At 52.8% G+C, this 20,240-nt stretch overlaps 11 protein-coding genes across 11 annotated transcripts; 4 read left to right on the forward strand and 7 right to left on the reverse strand.

The window, feature by feature from the left end:
* Positions 1-486: 486 nt before the first annotated feature.
* Positions 487-2,095, forward strand: NUU61_008788 (NADH:flavin oxidoreductase/NADH oxidase family protein; the record flags this gene model as incomplete). Its single annotated transcript, XM_056659313.1, has 6 exons — positions 487-555; positions 608-710; positions 806-1,216; positions 1,276-1,295; positions 1,373-1,960; positions 2,030-2,095. 6 exons carry the CDS (start codon positions 487-489, stop codon positions 2,093-2,095), a joined length of 1,257 nt encoding a protein of 418 aa, XP_056507606.1.
* Positions 2,096-2,292: 197 nt separating this feature from the next.
* NUU61_008789 (basic helix-loop-helix domain-containing protein) lies at positions 2,293-3,030 on the reverse strand (the record flags this gene model as incomplete). The annotated part of the gene is made up of 1 exon (XM_056659314.1): positions 2,293-3,030. The coding sequence occupies one exon, from the start codon at positions 3,028-3,030 to the stop codon at positions 2,293-2,295; it is 738 nt and encodes a 245-aa protein (XP_056507607.1).
* Positions 3,031-3,550: 520 nt separating this feature from the next.
* NUU61_008790 (uncharacterized protein) lies at positions 3,551-6,328 on the forward strand (the record flags this gene model as incomplete). The annotated part of the gene is made up of 5 exons (XM_056659315.1): positions 3,551-4,947; positions 5,006-5,428; positions 5,480-5,739; positions 5,801-6,001; positions 6,063-6,328. 5 exons carry the CDS (start codon positions 3,551-3,553, stop codon positions 6,326-6,328), a joined length of 2,547 nt encoding a protein of 848 aa, XP_056507608.1.
* An 85-nt stretch (positions 6,329-6,413) lies between these two features.
* Positions 6,414-11,010, reverse strand: NUU61_008791 (MFS transporter; the record flags this gene model as incomplete). Its single annotated transcript, XM_056659316.1, has 7 exons — positions 6,414-7,706; positions 7,761-8,460; positions 8,513-8,618; positions 8,665-8,745; positions 9,178-9,803; positions 9,868-10,123; positions 10,182-11,010. The coding sequence occupies 7 exons, from the start codon at positions 11,008-11,010 to the stop codon at positions 6,414-6,416; spliced, it is 3,891 nt and encodes a 1,296-aa protein (XP_056507609.1).
* Positions 11,011-11,925: 915 nt separating this feature from the next.
* Positions 11,926-12,189, reverse strand: NUU61_008792 (uncharacterized protein; the record flags this gene model as incomplete). Its single annotated transcript, XM_056659317.1, has 1 exon — positions 11,926-12,189. One exon carries the CDS (start codon positions 12,187-12,189, stop codon positions 11,926-11,928), a length of 264 nt encoding a protein of 87 aa, XP_056507610.1.
* A 327-nt stretch (positions 12,190-12,516) lies between these two features.
* Positions 12,517-12,799, reverse strand: NUU61_008793 (uncharacterized protein; the record flags this gene model as incomplete). The annotated part of the gene is made up of 2 exons (XM_056659318.1): positions 12,517-12,724; positions 12,792-12,799. 2 exons carry the CDS (start codon positions 12,797-12,799, stop codon positions 12,517-12,519), a joined length of 216 nt encoding a protein of 71 aa, XP_056507611.1.
* A 793-nt stretch (positions 12,800-13,592) lies between these two features.
* On the forward strand, positions 13,593-15,377 carry NUU61_008794 (Lipopolysaccharide-modifying protein; the record flags this gene model as incomplete). Its single annotated transcript, XM_056659319.1, has 1 exon — positions 13,593-15,377. One exon carries the CDS (start codon positions 13,593-13,595, stop codon positions 15,375-15,377), a length of 1,785 nt encoding a protein of 594 aa, XP_056507612.1.
* A 282-nt stretch (positions 15,378-15,659) lies between these two features.
* On the reverse strand, positions 15,660-16,188 carry NUU61_008795 (uncharacterized protein; the record flags this gene model as incomplete). Its single annotated transcript, XM_056659320.1, is given in 2 exon segments — positions 15,660-15,938; positions 15,952-16,188. 2 exon segments carry the CDS (start codon positions 16,186-16,188, stop codon positions 15,660-15,662), a joined length of 516 nt encoding a protein of 171 aa, XP_056507613.1.
* A 513-nt stretch (positions 16,189-16,701) lies between these two features.
* NUU61_008796 (uncharacterized protein) lies at positions 16,702-17,877 on the reverse strand (the record flags this gene model as incomplete). Its single annotated transcript, XM_056659321.1, has 1 exon — positions 16,702-17,877. One exon carries the CDS (start codon positions 17,875-17,877, stop codon positions 16,702-16,704), a length of 1,176 nt encoding a protein of 391 aa, XP_056507614.1.
* A 475-nt stretch (positions 17,878-18,352) lies between these two features.
* NUU61_008797 (uncharacterized protein) lies at positions 18,353-19,445 on the forward strand (the record flags this gene model as incomplete). Its single annotated transcript, XM_056659322.1, has 2 exons — positions 18,353-18,389; positions 18,454-19,445. 2 exons carry the CDS (start codon positions 18,353-18,355, stop codon positions 19,443-19,445), a joined length of 1,029 nt encoding a protein of 342 aa, XP_056507615.1.
* Positions 19,446-19,596: 151 nt separating this feature from the next.
* Positions 19,597-20,108, reverse strand: NUU61_008798 (putative tubulin-specific chaperone Rbl2; the record flags this gene model as incomplete). The annotated part of the gene is made up of 3 exons (XM_056659323.1): positions 19,597-19,698; positions 19,755-19,841; positions 19,932-20,108. Coding segments are annotated over 3 exons (366 nt in total), but the record flags the coding sequence as incomplete, so codon positions are not given.
* Between the last annotated feature and the right edge of the window lie 132 nt (positions 20,109-20,240).

The following is a 20,240-nucleotide window of genomic DNA, read 5'->3' on the forward strand; positions in this document are numbered from 1 at the left end:
ATTCTGCAGCGGATCCTTTCTCTCTCGCGGGAGGAAAACTGAAGAAACTGGTTCTCAACCGGTCTCAAGATGCGTATTTCCCCTCATTTGCATCCAGTCCGGATCGACGCGTGAAACGGCGAGATTAATTCCTCCGCGCGATGACTAAAGCGTGTCTGTGAACCTTGGGAAGGTTTCGACCGAGGTTCAATTTGTGGCGGGCTTGGGGGTGGTTAAGTATTCAATTGATGTCGATGAGGGCGTTTCTGTGCTTTCGTTTTTTTTTTTTTCTTTTGTGTTTTATTTAGAAATATACTTGGTAAGTGCTGTGCGTTGTGTTTTTTTATTTCATTTCATGCGCCTCTCATGTAGGACTGACTCGGTTGCCAAGTTGATATCACTACCTCCTGCGATTGATTCAGGGGCTGCGTGTCTCTGTTCGCATCTAGAGACATATCGAATCAGCACCATATTTTGTACAGGTATTGCCATTGACATTATCGCATCATGCCGTCTCCACTCGCAGACCCGGTCAAGCTTCCTTGCGGTCTTGTGTTGCCCAACCGACTGAGCAAGGTATGTCCATCAGAAGTATGTCTAAATGCACTGGATACTTACACCTCGCCAGGCTGCTATGGCCGAGCTCATGGCCAAGACGAACCACCCCACCGACAACCTCCTCGACGCCTACGAACAATGGGCGCAGGGCGGATGGGGCAGTATCCTGACCGGTCAGTACCATTGCTTATCACAGCAAGCAACACAAATCAAATCAAATCAAATCAAATAAAACAATGATATATGTTTAAGCTAACGCCACCCATAGGCAACATCCAAATTGACGTCGACCACCTCGGCAGCCCCTACGACACAGCCATGCACGCCGAATACACCGGCGACACAGCCCTGGTGTCCCAGTGGAAGAAGTACGCCGATACCTGCCAGAAGCACGGCACACCCGCCATCGCCCAGCTCTGCCACCCCGGCCGCCAGTCATTCCGTGTTGCGGGCCGCCGCGGCATCTTCGCTCAGACTCTGGCTCCCAGTGAGGTGCCGGTTCGACTTGGCGATGGCCTGCTGCAGCGGTTTGTTGCCGCGCTGGCGTGGACGGCGCCGCGCGAGATGACGCGCGCGGATATCGAGAGGGTGATCCGTCAGTTTGTGGATTGCGCGCGTTTGATGGCGGATGCAGGGTTTTCGGGGATTGAGCTGCATGGGGCGCATGGGTACTTGATTGGTATGATGCTCTTTGCTTTGATATTCAGGGATATTTATACTGACGATATGTTCCATCAGATCAATTCCTGAACAGCAAGGTGAATACTATTTCTTCCCTCGATCCACCAATTCTATTCAATCTTCTTATCGATTTCATTCAAACTAACCCCCCCAGACAAACCTCCGCACAGACGAGTACGGCGGCCCACCCGAGAAACGCGCTCGCTTCGTCCTCGAAATCATCTCCGAGATCCGCAAAGTCGTCCCAGCCAAGTTCTGCGTCGGCATCAAACTCAACTCAGCAGACCACAGCTCCGCCACCTTCGAAGACACCATGACCCAGATCAAGCTGCTCGCCGACGCAGGCATCGACTTCATGGAAATCAGCGGCGGCACCTACGAAGACCCCAAAATGATGGGCTGGCCCGAATCCAGCCCGCCAGCCACCAAATCCGAGCGTACAGCCGCGCGCGAGGCCTTCTTCCTGGAATTCTCCAAGGAAGTGCGCCGGCGGCTGCCGGGCCTGGTGCTGATGTTGACGGGCGGGTTCCGCACGCGCGCGGGCGCGGAGTCTGCGATTCATGATAACGCCTGTGATCTGATTGGCATTGGGCGGCCTGCTGCTATTGATGCGAGGTTCCCGCAGTTACTGCTCGATGAGAGCGTGCCGGATGAGAAGGCGCAGTTGCCTCTGAATAAAGTGTCGCCACCGTTTTTTACGCGGTTTTTGCCGCTTAATATTGTCGGCGGGGGTGCGGAGAGCGTGAGTTCTTTCGTGATTTATGTTTATATTCAAGAAAAGGTTTACGGGTTGCTGACTTTTCACTGGCAGACATTCTATGCTAATCAGATTCATCGGCTGGCCAAGGGCATTGCGACGTATGTTCCGGCTCTGTGAGTGTTTTTTTTTTTTTTTTTTTTTGGAGTATATCTTGGTTTCTGGAAGTATATAAACATAATTCAATTATTTCATTTTATCTTGATTAATCCAAGGTTTATATACCCGTATTCATTAAAATATGTTCAATGCCCGTTTTTGCCCGACTAATATCTTTATTTCTACCAGGTATCCAATCTAAAAGACATAGGACTTAATCAATTGACCTCATCTCCTTCCTTATTTTCTTCCAACTGTTCTAATTGTCGTTGTAGAGCGTCATTCCCCGCAACAAGCTCCTCAATCAACGCCGCCGTCTCGTTCAAAATGTGCTTGCGCGTAAAAGACTGCATCCTCAAACTGGGGACAACCTGACAAAGATCCCGATACCCCCTTCCAACAAGCTCTCGCCGCCTCTTCTCAGACCGACAATGACACGTTTCCTGTCCAGACTTCTGAATGCATTTCCTCTTTTTGGATGGCGGCGTAGCGGCATCTGCTTCGCGATCACTCGTTCGATCGGTACCGGGACTGTGGCCATCAGAGGATAGTGTATGTTGGCTCAATGAAGACGATACCGGAGTGGGAATCGTAGTTTCTTGTTGTGCCTGGCTGATTCTGCTTTGTGGGCTACTACTCTGCAGCTCGGACGAGGGCAGCATCAATTGATCCAAGCTCACAAACTGCGGCACGTCTTCTGGTACTCGTTCTGCTGAGTGGCTTGGCTCGCTGGCGCCGTCGAAGTCGATCCCACTGCACATACATGCTAGATTGCGCATCAGGTTCTGCACCATGCGCTCTTCTGTCCAGCTGCCGATTGGGCTTGAGAAGCCGTGGAATCCGAAGCTAGGGTCGGTTCCCCACTGGAGCTCGCTTTGGGCGGGCCATGCTTTGGTGTTTGGACTGGAATATTGTGATCGGGACTGGTGGTCCCTGGTTTGGACTTGACTCTGCATCGAGAATTGCGGGTGGTGGTCGAGGGCGTGTAACGTATGGATCACATATCTGGTTGGTAGGCGGTTTGCATTGTAGGTTCAAGGGTGCCGGGTTGGCGGTTGGTCGTTAGTGGTTTCTGGTTTCTGACTGAAGGTTGTAGAAGGACTGTGAAAGACTTGTAGGAGAACACAACGAGCACAATATCTTTCGCTTGTCATCCAGGCAGCTATGATTCTTCGATCATCCTGTGTTGTTGCGTCAATCCCGGAATGCACCCGAGCCCGGGTGTGTTCCGAAGCCCTCGCAAGCATCGACTCACTCGGTCTGTGGAGTATCTGTGAACATCACGCCAATCACTATTTAATGATTGACATGTAAAGTTTTCCGAGATGAATCTCATTGAACTAACGATTGCACTCATCGCATGACGCCCCCATCCGATCTCATACATCCACCCTGAGTATATGTCACGTGCATCGGGTCTCTCCCGGGCATCGCGTTCTCCAAGTGTGATTCTGCATCAAACGTGCAGGTCCAGCAATGCCTCCTCGAAATGGCGTCGCAAAGCGAGGAAATCCGCGTCGTCGCAAGATTGCTTTAGCTTGTGAGGCGTGCCGTGAGAAGAAAGTGCGATGCGACGGCCAGAAGCCGATCTGTGGGCCCTGCGCTCGGCGCTCCTATACCATCGACCGATGTGTGTACAAGCTGGACAATGCCCGTTCGGCCAGCAACGATGAATATCTCAAGATCCTCCACAATCGGATCCAAGAGCTTGAAGAAGCATGTTCTCAAGGGGGTGTTGGTATACCCCCGGCTTCTTTGGATGACCCCGAAGAAGGGGGAACGGGACTGGACCATGTGGAAGAGCAATCCGCCGCGCTCCACGCCGGCGATGCAGAATCTAGAACCTCTGTTGCGGTGGAAGGTCTGCTCGGCTTGGGCTCGACTCCTGGACTCTCGGGACAGGATCAATCGCCCGCAACACCTTCGCAAATCTCCTACCCAGCACACAGGAGTAGGCCGTCGTTTCTTTCATCTCGATCCCACGCGGAAGGAGCAGAGCCACATAGTGGTGATTTGGTCCACTACAATCCCGCCCAGTCCCGCACTACCAACGCCTATCAGTCCCCCTCGCTCAACTCCCATGGCCATGTCACAGCAATGGGCGCAATCTCGGTAGCCGAGGACGGCGAGGGCACAGACTCACCCCAAGAACCGTATTACGGGAACTCCTCCGCCGCATCGTTCATGCGACTAGCAAAATACTCCATGCCCGTGCGCTCGTACATGCAAGCCTTGCAACGCAGCAAGAACAACCCCATCTGCAGCGAAACAGGGCTGTGGCAGGACTTGAAGACCGACTCTTCGGACTTCCAATTCGCCGACTTCTCTCTTCCACCACGGCCCCTGGCTGACCATCTGCTCGAATGTTACTGGGACCGGGTGTACTGTCTGTACCCATTCTTCCACCGACCAAGTTTCGAGCAGGCGTATGAAAACCTCTGGGGATCGAGCAAATGGCCCAAACCCGGGTTGCCCGAACTCAATATCGGACTCGGGGGCGCATATGACTCCGGTCCCGACTCGATTGTTTTTCATTGTGCGCTGAATGCTATCTTTGGATTGGCGTGCCATTTTTCGGATATTCCCGCTGCGGAACGGGAGACAACGGCGTATACTTTCTTCCTTCGCTCGAAGCGGTTTATTGGGCTCGATATGCTGGATATCGGGACTATCGGCGTCGTGCAGACTTTTTTGATTGTTGCGCTTCTTTTGCAGAGTACCCCGTACCCGAATCGGTGTTGGAATTCGATTGGGGTGGCTTGTCGAGTTGCCCAGGGTCTGGGATTGCATGAGACGGCAACCCAGATCTCGATCAAGCCTCTTGAAAAGGAGATTCGGCGGCGCACCTGGCATGGATGTGTCATTATGGATATGTTTGTACCCATGTCTCTGCGAAGAAAGTGAATTGCTCCATATCTGACCATCTGGTAGGATCGTGAGCATGACATTTGGGCGGCCGAGCATGACCTCCCACATCTCTCCCGTTCCGTTACCTGCAATGGGATCCGAGCCAAAATCCGAGGACCCTTGCGCGCTGAGTGGACAGCCTTGCGACCACAGATTGGGATACATGACATTCTACGTCTCCACCATAAAGCTATACAAGATCCTCGAGTCAATTCTGTCGGACATCTACAATGCCTGGCAGAGCCGATCCAACAGCAACCGTCCTACCTCTCCGCGAGAAACCAGACCCGGCAGCCTGGACGTCCTCATGGAACTCGATGACAAGCTATCGCTATACGAGGCGAGTGTTCCCCACATGCTGAATTGGACAAACGCACGTCCGCGACTCGGTGCCGGCTGCCATCAAGGATCGATCTTTGAACGTCAGAAAAATGTACTACGCGCGAGGTATTTGTCTTTGCCTCCCCGCTTCTAAGGAGTCATTCTAAAGTAAACCAGGTTCATTCATCTTCGTCTTCTTCTATATCGCCCTATGTTCTCCCAACTCTGTTCCAATGAACGAATCAGCACCTCGCGCCGGGCAGGTCCCGACTCTAGAGACAGACCCGGCTCGCCTCGCGTCGAGCCGAATATCATCTACTCCTCTGTGTCTTCGAAATGTGCAGCTGCTTGTGTTATGGCGGCTGTAGATCTGGTTTCGCTTGTTCACATGACATATCAAACCACGGCGACTGACGCGTGGTGGTATAATGGGTTTTGTATGCTTTGGGATTCTACCTCTTTCTACCTCTGTATAACCCTAAAACTAATACAAGACAGATACATCGACCGCAGGATTCATCCTGATCATGTCATATTCCTGCCGAGCAATCCTCGACCAAATCGACATCCGCGCCGTAGACGACACCTGGCGCAAGTGCGAAGAGATTCTAGGATACATGGCTTCATTTAGCCTGTCGGCTCGGAACTCGCTGCAGTTTCTGCAGGTGACGCACCAGCATATCGCGCAGCATTACTCTGGTCTGTACACCCTCCAAACCCAGACGTTGTTTATGCGTCGAGTGAACTAACTCCTGTTCAGGGACTTCTCGCTCTGATCATCCAGCCCCCGCTCCTAATCAGTCACAGCAGAGAACGAGTTGTCACTCGAGTCGGCCTGGGTTTGCGACTCAGCCTGCTGATGTTGTCTCGGATGACCCCAGTCCAGAGTATTCGGACCCCGGAGGTCCCAGTGTGAATCCCTTCATGTCTTGGGATGAACTGGGTCTGGGGCAGGAGGAGTTCGGATTTCTGGGGAAATTCGATCTGCCCGATTTGGCGAGCTGGTTCGCCGATGTGCCACCTTGAGACAGCAGCACTATCTAAAATGGAGGTTCAATTATACGGCGAGAAGAGATGTTTTTGACTTGGAACCAGATCTCCAAGACGACAACTACAACGCATCAAACAGCGTCGTGTCAGCATGGCTCCAAAGTGTCCCCGACAGATTCTCCAGCGTCTCAAAATCAGGCATCCACAACGGATCACTTTCATCCTGATCGATCCACGGCGCCAGCTGCAGCGCCATGCGTACAGCATGATCCGTGTCCTCGGGGGCATAAGGCTGCGTCGCCGCTCCCGCAGGATCAGGGTCTAGACCAGGGGCATTAACCGACGGAAACCTGGCTGCAGCATTTGAGAGACCCGACATGGCAGCGGTGGAGGGAGTAGTCAGATGTGCAGTGTTGTGCTGGGCAGTCATCAGCTCGGCCATGCCGGCCGTACGGGCGGTCTCGTTGCCCTGTAGTTTCTCCATGGCGGCGTTGACCAGCAGCTCGAAGGTGTCACGGTACTTCTTAACCCAGGCGGCGCGCTCGCCCATGACAAAGAGGACTGTCGAGCAGGCGCGGATGTCGTTGCTCATGCGGACGGACCATACTTGATCTGTGTGTGTCCAAAGTGCGTACAACAATGTGATTCCCGCCATGAATACGGTTTGCACTGCCAGGAAGGAATGCCCGTACTCGAGGGTCTGATGGAGTCGTTTGTGAGACTGACAGATCTCCCCAGCTGCACGCAGACAGATGTGATAATAGGGGTCGGTGATGGGGAGCAGTGGCAGGAAGGGCTGGATTAGGAGCCGTACGGCCCGGTTGTAATGCAGCATCGGGTAGTCGAGTTCGAGGCCGCTGAATCGCAGCATAGCGGACTCTTTCCATTCCTCCAGTTGCATGTAGAGCGGGTCCATTTTGGGGAGGAGAGAGGATAGGGGTCGATCGGCGCGGTAGATCTTGTGTTGGATGCGGGAGTCGAGTCGGCGGAGCTTAAACAAATAAATGGCAAATGTCAACAATGTTGTACGGTTGGGATCTTGGGGAGCTGTCAACAGCGCTGGGTCATGCACGTCGTCGTCCACATCTTGGGGCAGATCGAGGTCGATATGGCGGTCGGAGATGCTGAATGGCCGACCAAGAGACATCGACACTATTCGCTCGAGGTAATAGACCGTCCAGAATAGCCGGCGTCTGATCTGCGCTGTAAATGGATCCATACCAATCTCATTCGCCTTGCGATGAAGTCCCAGGTCGATGGCTGTACGCATAGCAAGTCCGATCATATACCACATCCCATGGCTGGTCGCGGTGCGGATATTATAAATGACAAGAAGCACCATGGCCTCGATGTTTTCAATAGACCTTGCTTCACACATCGTGGACACATACTGGAGTGCAGTGGTGTAGAACCGCTAGGAGAGCGTCAGTATGCATGTCAGGTTCTTGCCATAGAAAGATCCTCTCACCTCGGGCGCGGTGTATGCATATTTATCATCCAACTGAAGCATCGTCGCGCCGATGGCATACACCAAATTCAACTTGAAAATAGCGAACCGGTCAGACCGCGACAGCTCTTCGCGCTTGGCCTTTGCTAAGCGCCAACGTTCCTGGTGCAGCTGCCATACTTGGCTGCGATCTAGGAACGGATACCGAGAGTGAAGCCTTTTGAAATACGTCTCAATGATTTTAGATCCCATCTCGTCCGTTGGCGGCTCCACGTTGGCAGGTAGGAGCTCTTCAACTCGCATGGACCGATCCCGCATGCGCGCATTACTGCCAGGTTGTGACGCGCCGGAGCCAGCCCCTGAAAGAGTCTGGGGAGTGGCAGTACCTCTAGTGGTAGACTGGAGTTGCATTCGAGTAGTGAACTGATTCCATACACTGGTCTGCACCATCTCTCCTAAGTTGGCGGCCAGCGAAAGACCCGAGCTCGGGCCCACGTAGGCCGGCGCCTCGGAGGAACTCAAGGCAAGGAGACCCACGATCTCGCCAACGGGGTTATTGTCGAGCCCTGAGGTAGCAATTTGCGGTGTGGCCCGTTTCATTGAAGGAGACCCAAATGAAGCTGCGGTGGTTGTACTGGGCCCAGTTTCATCTGTAGAGGCCCCAGATTGGCCCAGTCTGCGTTCTAGGAACGCAACTCGTTCTTCGAGAGCACGAGTGTATCTGTTAACAATATCAGCATTCATTCTGTGAGACGACCAGCCGATAGACTTACTCATCATGTCGGTAATTGTCCTCGCGCACGCTGGACTTGTCACAGCTGACGCCTGCCTTCTTGCAGTTGGAGCAGGTCGGATACTCATTATCGCACTGTGACAAACCTATTAACAATCAAGCATCATTGGTGGGTGCCTTTAAGGTACTTACTTTCTGCTTTCGTGTTTTGCAACGAGTGCACGCCGTCCTCCCGCGCTTCCGAGGATTGTGATCCCGCGATACGGGACTTGTCTGCCGGGAGGACACGGGACTATGACCCATCGGATACATCTTGATGCGAGACCTGCAAAACTATATTTTGCTGCTGATAGAATTCATTTCATCTTTGGTGGAATATCTACCCACGTGGGGGAAGGTGATGTGAAGAGGAGAGTTGGGGATGGGTGGCGGGTGCCAAGAGACAAGTGATGTCTCGCTGGCCTAACTATATTCGTCCACAAAAATACCTGAATCAAATATGAATTACAAAGAAAATGTGTGGATCTCAGTATGGAAGTTCTATTCATGCTCTATGTAAATGCTGTGGTATCGAACGCCGCTCATGCAACAAGAGGCACTCCATGCTGGGACATGGAATACATTATAGACAACAACCCTCTTTCTAGCATCTACATCCTCCCCTTTAATGTTTTTCTTTCTCCATTTCTTCGGGACCCAGAAAACCCGGGTCAGCACGAGACGGTGGCATCGACGACTCGGCAAGCGTCGACTGAGAAGGGCGTTTCTCTACTTGATGCTGGACTTGATTCTCCGATTCTTCGGGACACGGCTCAGTAGTACCCGCCTCAGCATCCCGTTCAGCTTCAACGGCTCTTCTCTTTTCTTCCTCTACTTCCTCGGGCTCCTTCGGCCGTTCGAGACCGCGATCGCGGACGAAGACACACGCAAGGAAACAGGCCCCAATAAGAGGGACCTGCAGAATGAAAACCGCGTGCGAGGCCTTGGTGTACGATAATAGAATCTGAGCCCACTCTGTGTCAGAAAGATTTGACCGCGAAGGCAGAGAGTAGGACGAATGCGTGAGGTAGGTGAAATTTGCAGGAAGATTGGAGCGCAGCGTCGCTTGCAAGACGGCGGCCGAGATAGCCAGGCCACAGGCTCCGCCCATGCAGCGGAAGAAGTTTCGGTTGGAGATGACCACGGCGCGCTGCGATTTCGTGCAATGCGCCTGCAGTGCGACGAGCGTTGGTTGGAACGTGAAGCCAATTCCCACGCCGGAGACGGCTACTATGACTGCAATAACCGCTGGATGTGTGTGGCGGTCGAATAGAAGCATTAGGCCGGCGCCTCTGTGAACGAAATAATTAGCAAGATGTCAACTGTACATGTCTCCAAGTAGCTTAAAATACGTACAAGGTCCAGAAACCAAACCCTGCCCAGATGATTTCGCCGTAGCGTTTGCGCCGAGAGATATACTGCCCAGAGGCAATGGATGCAAGCGACTGGCATGCCACCATGGGGGCAGTCAAAGCCGCGGACACAATAGGTGACCAGCCACGAGCATTCTGGTAGTACAGAGGCAGGTAGTAGAGGTACGACTGGTACACTGCCCCTAGCAAAAAGCTTTGTAGGAAAAGGGTCGAGATGACTCGGTTCTTGAAGAAAACCACTGTTTGTCTGTTAGTTCAGAATCCTTCTGCTGTCTCTTTGAAGCATCATAAACGTACCTGGTAGCATCGGCAGCGACGCCACTTTCCACTCAATAAAGAAAAATGCAATAAAAGCGCAGCCGCCAATAACCAGCATGCTGATCACCATCGGCGACTCCCACGGGAAGTATGAGCCGCCCCCGGAAATGGGGATCAACAAAAAAATAATCCCCACGGACGAGGCAAAGAGACCATACCAGTCAATACGGCTGATGTTCTTGCGAAAGCCATCCTTGCGGGCATTGTTCGGGATGAGGAAATGCCCAACAACCGCAGAACACGCCGCCAGCGGGGAAATCAGCCAAAAGAAGCCACGCCAGGTCGACCGCATAATCCAGGCCGACGCAACGAACGGGCCCATGATATTCCCCAAGCCGAGCGAGGCACCCAGCACGCCCTGGTACTTGCCACGCTTTTCCAGGGTCACGACGTCCGACACAATGATCATAGTCAGCGACGTGACGCCGCCTCCCGCGACACCGGCCAGACCTCGGAAAACATAGAACATAGCCGGGTTCTGGGATAGACCGCAGAGAAGGTCGGCAATGCACAACAGAACTAAGGCTGACAGGTAGACAATCTTCCGGCCGAAGATGTCGGACAACCGGCCGTACAGCACGGTGAACATGGTGTTGGCGATCAGCGACGAGGTCCCGGCCCAGGATATGGTGTTTTTGGCTCCAAGCTCGCGCGCAATTGTTGGCAGCGTGACGCTGATCCCGTTTTGGTCCACAAAGGTGATCAACAACGAGATGGCCAGGCCGGAAAAGACGACCATGAGTTGCCCAAAGGGAAGAATATTGGTTTGGTCATGCAAGGCCTTTTCGGCCGCTCGCTGTCGATTCATCGTTGAAGCGAGATGAAATCAAAATCCTCTTTGAATGTTGGGGACCATGTCAATGTGGAGCAAGCGACAGCATTCCGAAGCAAGTCTGTCGTCCTGCTGAGCAATGCTTGGCTCCAAACTTTCTCTTGAAATACGATCAGAGTTTGAATGTGAAAAGAGGAACCGAGAAAAGAAAGTAATTCTCCGAGACATCAACTAGTTCATATAAGAGTCATGAGGCCGATCAGGGATTTTTTGGTCAGGATTTCAGGATGCAGGCCATTGGCCATCGGCGACTGATACTGTGCCTCGATTGGGGCGGCAAGACCGTTGGGCGTTGCCATCGGCAGTCCGACGGAAAAGCCTTCTGTTCATGCTGGTCCACCCATCAAAATGAGTGGGAAAAAAGAAAGAAAGAAACCGAGATAGCGTCGGGCCAATTTCCGCGTCATCTTCATTGCGGTTGGTGCTCCGAGCCCGTGGTGGATCCTCGGACGTCCGATCGGAGGGCCGATTTAGTCATGAGCATCCATCGGTGGATAGAACCTTGGAAACATTGATGAATAAGAGCCCGAGAGATAACTCTTGATGATTGAAGGCAATTACCTACAGATACACTGGACAGCGAAATCCAGATGGTTTTGGTATAAAGGAGATCATGACTATGTCGCCTTCAACCAATTTCCTACAAATCTACTTCCCACAAGAATGTATAGAGGACAAAAGGCAGTTCTGACAAACGCGAGACCTCTGCCGGTTTAATCCTACTTATTCTACTAATTGAGCACGGCTATTCCTTACAAGCTAGTCTCATGCCAAGTTGCGGCCTGAGAGTAAGTAAGATTAGACTTCTGTTGACCAAGTTTGGCTCTTTGGCTCTCTCAATTGAAGCAGACGATCCGTATATCAGCGGTTGTGTGAAGTAAATCCTTCCGTTCAGCTCTCTTCAATTCGGGCATCGGCCTCATCTACCCGTCTCAGCATCGCACGGAGAGCAATCATGGCCAGTAGGAGGCGCTGAGCTTCAAGCTCCTGGGATCTTCCGTGAGTAGTCAGTTCTCGAATTGTATCAGCCAGGTCTTCAAATGAATCAGTCAGGTCCTGGATAGCGGTCCGTAGACGATCCGGGGAAGCCTCGGGATCATGGGGGTCGATCACCGCCTCGGGCCCCAATGAAGCTCGACCATCGGTTGATTCCATTAGATTGTTGGTAATTTGTTTGTAAGCCTGGTGTTTCTTGGTAAATCCAGCATACAGGGTCGGGGATGGCTCAGTGGTGGTAGACTGCGCAGAACCTGGATCGAGGTGGCCAGAAAACTGACAGTAGATGTTGTTGGCACGCCAGTGGCAGTTTGCACAGCTGGTCAGAGTTGACAAGCCGTCTACCACGACACATTGATTCCACGGGCCCTTTTATTGGCGGCAGGGAATGCATGGGCTCTCTGCTGCCTGGCCGACAACCTGGACGAGGGTGGACTCGACATTGTGCACTAGGTCACCGATCATTTGGTCCTCGGTTCCACCGTCCTATTGCATATTGCTGCGGATAACAGGCTTGCGCTGAGCTGGAAGTGCGTACAAAGAGCACAGGAGAGGCGTCTTCCATTCACCCTCTCGAGCTTTGACGTAGTTGAGGCTTTTGATTCGGGTGGCCCAGGAACCAGGAGGCACCTCTAATTCTGCGCTGGCCACGGCGTTAGGGGTAGTAACAGGGTCAGTTGGTGCCTGGCTAGGACTGAAATACAGACCATGAACGTCAGTGTGTCTGTCATCTAAAGCCGAGGGAGGAGAAACAGTCTCACTTGGCCATTTTGAGAAACCACCAAGACTATGAGAGAGTGAACAGGAGAGGATAGTAAAGGGAGAGGGCAAGGGAAAAGTAGATAAAGGTGAAGGAGGGAAACGTAAATTGAAGCAATGAATAGGGTGAAGAAAGTGAAGAAGGGAAGGTAGAGACACAGAAAGTGTAGCATTAATTCTATCGAGCCTATCCTCTATGTTGTCCTTTATACTCATTCACTTGAGCAAAATCTACAAGATTCATCTCACAACAAAAATCAATCCTCTCAATTCATACTGAAATATGATAGCTTGTGACACCATCACAAAGAGATCTATCTATTGAAAGAAAATAATAGATCTGTGGTCTATATATTAGGGGATGCCTCGAGTGTGAAGAAGCACGCCAGAACTTTGGCATATAACACAGACACAGCATAGATACTATATCGATAGAGTGGAGACGGGAATAGCCGGCATCCCTTGCTAGCAACGGTTTCTGGAATTTCCATGGTCCGTGCTAGCAACAAGGGGCTGATTTAGGGAGCCGAGATGGTGGAGTTTCGCCAATCGCACTTGACTGAAACAAAACAGATAGTGGGTAATCCCTGTTCAGATTTGGCTTGGCTGGCCAGTTTATACAAGTTCATACAAATTCGTCTACTTCTTGTTCAGCGTTGGCCCATCATCACTGCCGATCCCAGTGGGGTGAAGCGTCAAGGGGTTTCCCTTTTGGGCTTTAGGGCCCGCGACCGCAAGCAGCGTGGACCCTGGGGAGGCCGATCAACCTGCAACTCTTCTCTCTTCTTCAGCTCCATGGCAGCATGTTCCCTGCTTTCCTAAGGGCCCTGCCCTTCCCTGCAACCTTCTCCAGGGCCCGCCTGCTGATTCTTGGATTTGTGATATTCGGGCTAATTTACCTTTATCCTCGTTCTCCCGATGTGCACAGTCTTTGGGCCCGGCCACCTCCGTATCACCCCATCGATACCTTGATCGACTTTGCCCAGGACGAATGGGACACTCTTCTCACCAATGAGGCTCATGATGTTGCCTCCGCCGCGACACGATATCGCACCCGCCGAGGTCGCCACCCACCGCCCGGATTCGCAGAATGGTTCGAGTTCGCCAAATCCAAAAACGCCCTGCTTATCGAGAACTTGTTCGATCAAATATACCATGACCTCTCCCCGTACTGGGGCATCGAGCCCCGTGAACTGCGCCGACAAGCTCAGAGCTTCGTGGACCGAATCATTGTGCGCAACCACACTACGAGCCGAACCGATGGGGATCCTCCGTGGATAGGCGAATGGCAGGAGTTGGTGTCGTCCATCCAAGAGTTCCTTCCCGATCTTGACATGCCGATCAACATGATGGATGAGTCGCGCCTCGTGGTGCCCTGGGAACAAATCAACCAATACATACAAAAAGAACAGAGCAGCCGACACCTCTTGGAAGCGCCGCAGGTTGTTTCCGAGTACGTGACACTCTCGCCGACAGATCTGCAACAGGCCCCACCCTTCGACCCGGGCTTCATCCACGGCAACTACTGGGAGCTCGCCCGAGTCGGTTGTTCCCCAGGCAGTCCGTCTCGGCAAAGCAATATGCCCGAAATGAATTTCACCAATCCGCCTCCCGAGCTCAATAACTTCAAGCACATGTCCTATCAAGGCTATGTCCAGAATTTTACATTAAACAAAGACATTTGTATCCGTCCTGAACTTCAGGCTCTACACGGAACCTTTATTGAGCCGGTCTCTATCTCGACCTCCCACAATCTTTTCCCACTCTTCGGTGGATCCAAGATATCCGTCAATAATGAAATCCTCATTCCTCCGGCCATGTATTGGGCCGATGATGAGCGCTACTCCGGAGGCGACGCCGAACACGGCGGCCCGTGGGAACAGAAACACAACCAGCTGATCTGGCGCGGTGCAGCCACCGGCGGCCGCGCCAAAGCCCACACCTGGAAAGGGTTCCAACGACACCGGTTCCTGTCCATGGTGAACGCAACGGCGGTGCAAGGCGCCGAAGACAACGGTGGGCCCGCGATCAACTTCCAGCTCCCGAACCAGACCGAGTATGGTCTCAACAGCACCCAGACCTTCCTCTCGCAGTTCGTCGGCCAATATGCCGATGTCGGGTTCGGACACCTAGTCTGCGACCCGTACGTCTTCGAGAACCCATACTGCCCGTACCTGGACCCATACTTTAATGTCACACCGGGCATGCCGATGAAAGAAATGTACGGTTACAAGTACCTGCCCGACCTGGATGGCAACTCGTTCAGTGGTCGCTACCGCGGGTTCCTGCGCTCGACCTCGCTGCCCATCAAGGCCACCATCTACAACGAGTGGCATGACTCGCGTCTGATCCCGTGGGTGCATTTCGTCCCCATGGACACCACGTACATGGATATCTATGGGATCATGGCCTATTTTCTGCAGGGTCGCGATGCCAAGGCCCGCAAGATTGCTCTGGACGGTAAGAACTGGGCGGAGAAGGTCTTGCGCAAAGAAGATATGCAGGTTTATGTGTATCGCTTGCTTTTGGAGTATGCTCGTATCTGCGATGACCGCAGAGAAACCCTCGGGTATGCCGATGGTTTTTGAGCGTGTTGTGTTTATTATTGCTACTGTTTTTGGCGTTGGCGTTCGTCCGACATACCCATATAGGGTCTTTTTTTTATTATTATCTCTGCAATCTGGCGCATGGCTGTGTTTTTTCGATACCATATTTTGGGGAAGGTCATGTACATGAGACCTTTAGGAAACTCTGGACATCAAAGCTGGCTTATAATCGCTTAACTGCTTTAATTGAATCGGCATCCTATCTTGCAGGAGATGGATTTGTTTCGCTTTTCAGTCATTTGCGGCGTTTAATCGAGGGCATCTTCACATATCTAACGTGAATGGCCACATGCTCCGAACTTCGTCAGGAGTTCTGTTCGGACCCAGCTTGGAGACATAGTAGTCAAACAAGATCTTGTTGCGAACCCTGACCTCGTCCAGGTCCTGCTCTGCCGCAATCCAGCCCTCCTCAAGCATTTCCTTGACAAACCTGCGCAACTCACACCATTCCTGATAAGCCCCAAACTCTGTCGTATACTGCGCGATCTGTTCCTCAGTAAACCCAATCGACAAGTCCTCCTCTGCTCCAAACCCCCAGACCCTCTTGACGGCGAACAATCTCAATCAAAGCCTGCCGAAGAGGAAGCACACCCTCATCCCAGGCCCCATCACAGCGCCGAAACATCTCCTTGAACAGCACAGGGAGTTCTTGCATGGCCTTCCAAGCGGTCCGATTATTCAATAAACTAGCAATCTCGCACGCCTTTGTCCACGTCGCTTTGTCCTTGTTGTGCAGCGCAAGCTCCTTGTTTTCGTCGTCCATCTCTTCGAAGTCCGGCGGCAGCTGCGGCATCACCTGGCCCTTTTGGTAGCCTTCTGGTGGAGTCAGCTTTGAATATTTGGTCTGGCGATGTCAAGAGACGCGTGTTGTTTTGCAGGCGCCAGTTCGGATTCGGATTTATTCAATTCCATAAAATATCTGAGTCAAAAGCTCGACTTTCACTGCAGATATTATACCGGATCGTGGAATTTTATAAGAGAGGAAGATCTCGCTTTTAAGTAGGGGTTGCATGGAGTACATTCAAAGTAAATGGAAAGACCTCAAATATCCACATATCACCAACACTATGTCCATTCTCATTAAACTGGTATATCAAACAAATTAACAGTCGTGTCTCATCAACTTCGTAATCTTATAGTCAAGCCTTCTCTATTCCACCACTGGGATGGGAGAGAACATTCTGTAGTATGTATAGAATAAGAACCCCCGGAATATTAGAATAAATCTGAGGCCTGGTGATCTCCAGTGGAAGATTTTGTTTCTTGGAGATTTTATACTGCTGGTACCGTCGTCACATCCAGAACATCAAGTATGTGATGGTCCGATGGGGACCCCGAGATCACCAGCGGCCCATGCATTCTGGATATCACGAGCGCTCGGGGTATTGACGTCGTAGCCGCTGCTCTCGCCCACATCATTGCCATCATTTCTCGTCCCAGCCTGAGGAGGGGGCCCGGCATGTCTCGCGAGATCGCTCGGGTTTGGGACTGGGTGATGGCCCATGTAGCTATCCCCAGTGACGTTACCCTGGTTCGGGAAGAAGCTCTGGTTCAAAGCTCCACAACTCGTACATGAGAATTCAATTTTGAAGTTCGTCAGGACCATGTGTGGGACAGGCGGGGCTGTATCGCGAGGCGGGTAGGTTGGGCCTTTGGGGTGCTCCGAGTCCACTATGGGTAGAGCAGCAGCAGGCGGGTATGGGACCCGGGGATGCGCAACCGTCATCGGCCGCGCATCATGGTTGAGAGCGGGTGATTCAGATGGCCCCATCTGGGGTGTCCGTTGGACCAAGGGTGGGGGTTGCACGGGCTGAGGGTTCGGGGGTGGTGTGGAGACGTGGTTGCTTGGGGGTTGAGGTTGGGGCATATTCCCGCTTTCAATCAGTGGTGGTAGGAGGCCATCAGGAAGCCAGCGATGGCCCGAGATCTCTCGGTACCTGGGCCCTCCGTCATCTTGCGATTCATGCTGTGACGAAGGCGACTGCTGATCAGCTGCAGTCACGTCCACGTCTAGCGGCTGATCACTCTGATTCTCAACAGACTGCGGCTGGAGCTTGGTCAACGCTCGCTGCGCCTGTCGAGTGGAGATATCGTATCCATGATAGCGTTTAACGGCATCCACGACATCCTGAGCCCTAATTTTGGTCTTCATATCAAACAGTTTGGGAATCTCGCTGAGCAAGAACCGCACATGTGATGCCTCCGAGCGAGCCGGCGTGGCCGCTGGGGATTCTGCGCCGCGCCGACAGCTATGGCTATCTTGAAGGCTGCTGATATAGGTCGCATTTTTGTTGGAGCGGCAGACCACGCGGAAGAAGCAATTGACCCCCGATCGACAGCCGATTACCACGCTCTTCTTGTTGCTGCGCGTCACACGGAGCTCCCAGTGTTGTCGCACCGATATACTTCGTATCACCGCCTTAAAGTCTTCCAGAGAGGGGAATCGCTGGCCCACATGGAGCCCCGAGTACATCTCGGTCATCTTGGCGTGGGCACGGGGCGTGGACAGGGCGACAAATGGGCAACCGGGGAGGCAGTCACTGCTGTTGGGGCGCCAACTTCCATCGGGACGCTCGTCAACGGATGGCAGCGATCTTGAGTCGCGGTGCTGGCGATCACTTAAGAGGGCATGCGGAGGGCAGCTTAATACCACACGATCGTGAAAAAAAGCTTGATATGTGAATCTCGCACTGGCAAGCGACCCTAGTTCAGACCGTTCCAGGTGGAGTCAAAAGTTATCGCGAGGTAGGCCGGTGTGGTCTTTGGATGCGACGCTTCGGAGAAGAGTTGATAAGGGCGGGTGGAGCGCTAGACCGCTCGGCTTTGCTTTTCTCATTCACTCCCACTCCGCAACGCTTTCAAACGCCTGGGACTCCACGCTTCTTTTCACCGTGCTCAAAGTGCCAGCATCTGAGACCGGAATACTTGGGAAAGCCAACTGTGCAACCATCTCGAAAATGGCTTCCTACGGTCTGCTGAGCCAACCCGAAGAAGGTCGAGTCGGACCCCAAGTCGAATCTTGCCAGCTCTGCATACTAACGCTACAGTTCTCCCGCAGATTCGCTCCACAAGTCGCGCCTGCTCAACGTTGAAGAAAAGCCATTCAAGCGGATATCGAAGCGTGTTCTCAACCCCGACTCCCTGATTGTCTCACATGGCTCGCCCCCTCTCACCCCTCCCCCCGAGGGATCCGACGCCGACGCGACAGCAGCCGCAGAAGCCGAGAAGCAGAAACGCCTCGAAGAATGGCGCCATTTCCGCGAGGATGTGACCCTCGACTTCGCCGCCTTCGAGGGCAGCATCGCGCGCATCCAATTTCTTCTCACCAGCAACCAACAAGAGCGTGAGCGCTACGCGACCGAGAAGCTCCGGATTCTGTCGACGATGCAGGCCGTCCGCGATAACACGACCGAGTTACGGAGTCAGCTGGAAGAAGCGCAGCGACTTCTCGCTTTGCGAAAGACCTACGACGACCTAACAGAGAAGATCACAAGCAATCGCCTGCTCAAGCCTCGCGAGGACCAGCAGACAAACCTTCAGAAACTGCAGGTGGAGATCACCGAGCTGGAGAAGGAAAGCAAAGACTACGCGACGACGTGGGCTGAGCGTCGCGAGCAATTCGGCCGTATTGTGGAGGAGGGCATGCAGCTGCGGCGTCTGATTCGCGATGAGAAGGAAGAGGTCGAACGCAGGGAAGGTATGCAGGAGGGCGAGGACGCAGATGAAGGCGATGTCGCCTCCAAGGGTAAGGCCAGCGGCGCAACAAGCCCTCGGCCTGAAAGCGATGGCATCATCCCGTCCCCAAGCCAAGACGAGAGCAATCGGCCGTCTGGTCTACAGGTTGACAAGACTTCGGGGGCCACTGGCGCCGCCTCGCCTTTGCGGCAAGTCACCAGCGCCGAGGAAGACAAGGGCACAGGCGACCAGGAAGACACGAACATGGTGGATGAGGGTGAGGTATCTGATGATGCTGGGGAACAGTCTGATGGCCTCGAGGAAGGCGAAGAATTGCCCGATGATCGCACGGGCGAGAAGATGGATACCACATGAACATGGCATTCTGGGTCTATCTGTACATTTTCAAGCAAGGCGTCTGGTACTATGGTTGCATTTATCGTTTAGGACACTAAATTACATTTTATTCGATATTACGGTCTCTTCATCCAACGGGTATCCGTCTGACCTGAATTCAAGACTCCATTCACGACACTTCTCGCTCCGCAGTCTTGGCCTGAGCAATGGCTTCCTTTGCGGCGGTGATGTGCTCGACATTGCTCTCCGAGCCCTTCTTGCCCTCCTCGACCTACCATGGGGGTCAGTAAGCAAATTCCAAAGAGAAACCATAGGGAGTCGACGCACAACCAGGGCTTCCAGGCTGGCCACTGTATCCGCAATCTTCAGCTTCAAGTTCGGGAGGACCTTTTTAGTTTCCTCAAGGGCCAGGTGCTAGGATGGGTTAGCAGGTCATTTTATCCGTCAAATATTAAATCATCTAAATCAAATATGGAATGGGGGAAAGGAGAGCTCAAGACATACCTCCTGCTTCAGCAGGTACTCCCGGTTCTCATCCTCGTCACCGGTCTGGGTTTCCAGCTTCTTGACGCGCTCCGTCTGCTGCTGCAGTTCACGATGGTACGATGTCTCCTCCTTAACCAGACGGAGGACTGAGGAGGTGGTGATCTCCAGCTGCGAGCGGGGAGCCATAGTGATATTTCTGAAATCATTTGTCAATAAATGTAACCAGCATCAGTCAATCCACATGATTAATGGCATCAAGAAAATCCATAGCTTCAATATTTGGAAACAAATGCTCCATGGCAACCAGGGACTGTTTCCAAAGCTCAC

This window comes from Penicillium alfredii (genome assembly GCF_028826965.1).
Source record: "Penicillium alfredii strain IBT 34128 chromosome Unknown utg000011l_segment0_segment0, whole genome shotgun sequence".
Lineage (NCBI taxonomy): Eukaryota > Fungi > Ascomycota > Eurotiomycetes > Eurotiales > Aspergillaceae > Penicillium > Penicillium alfredii.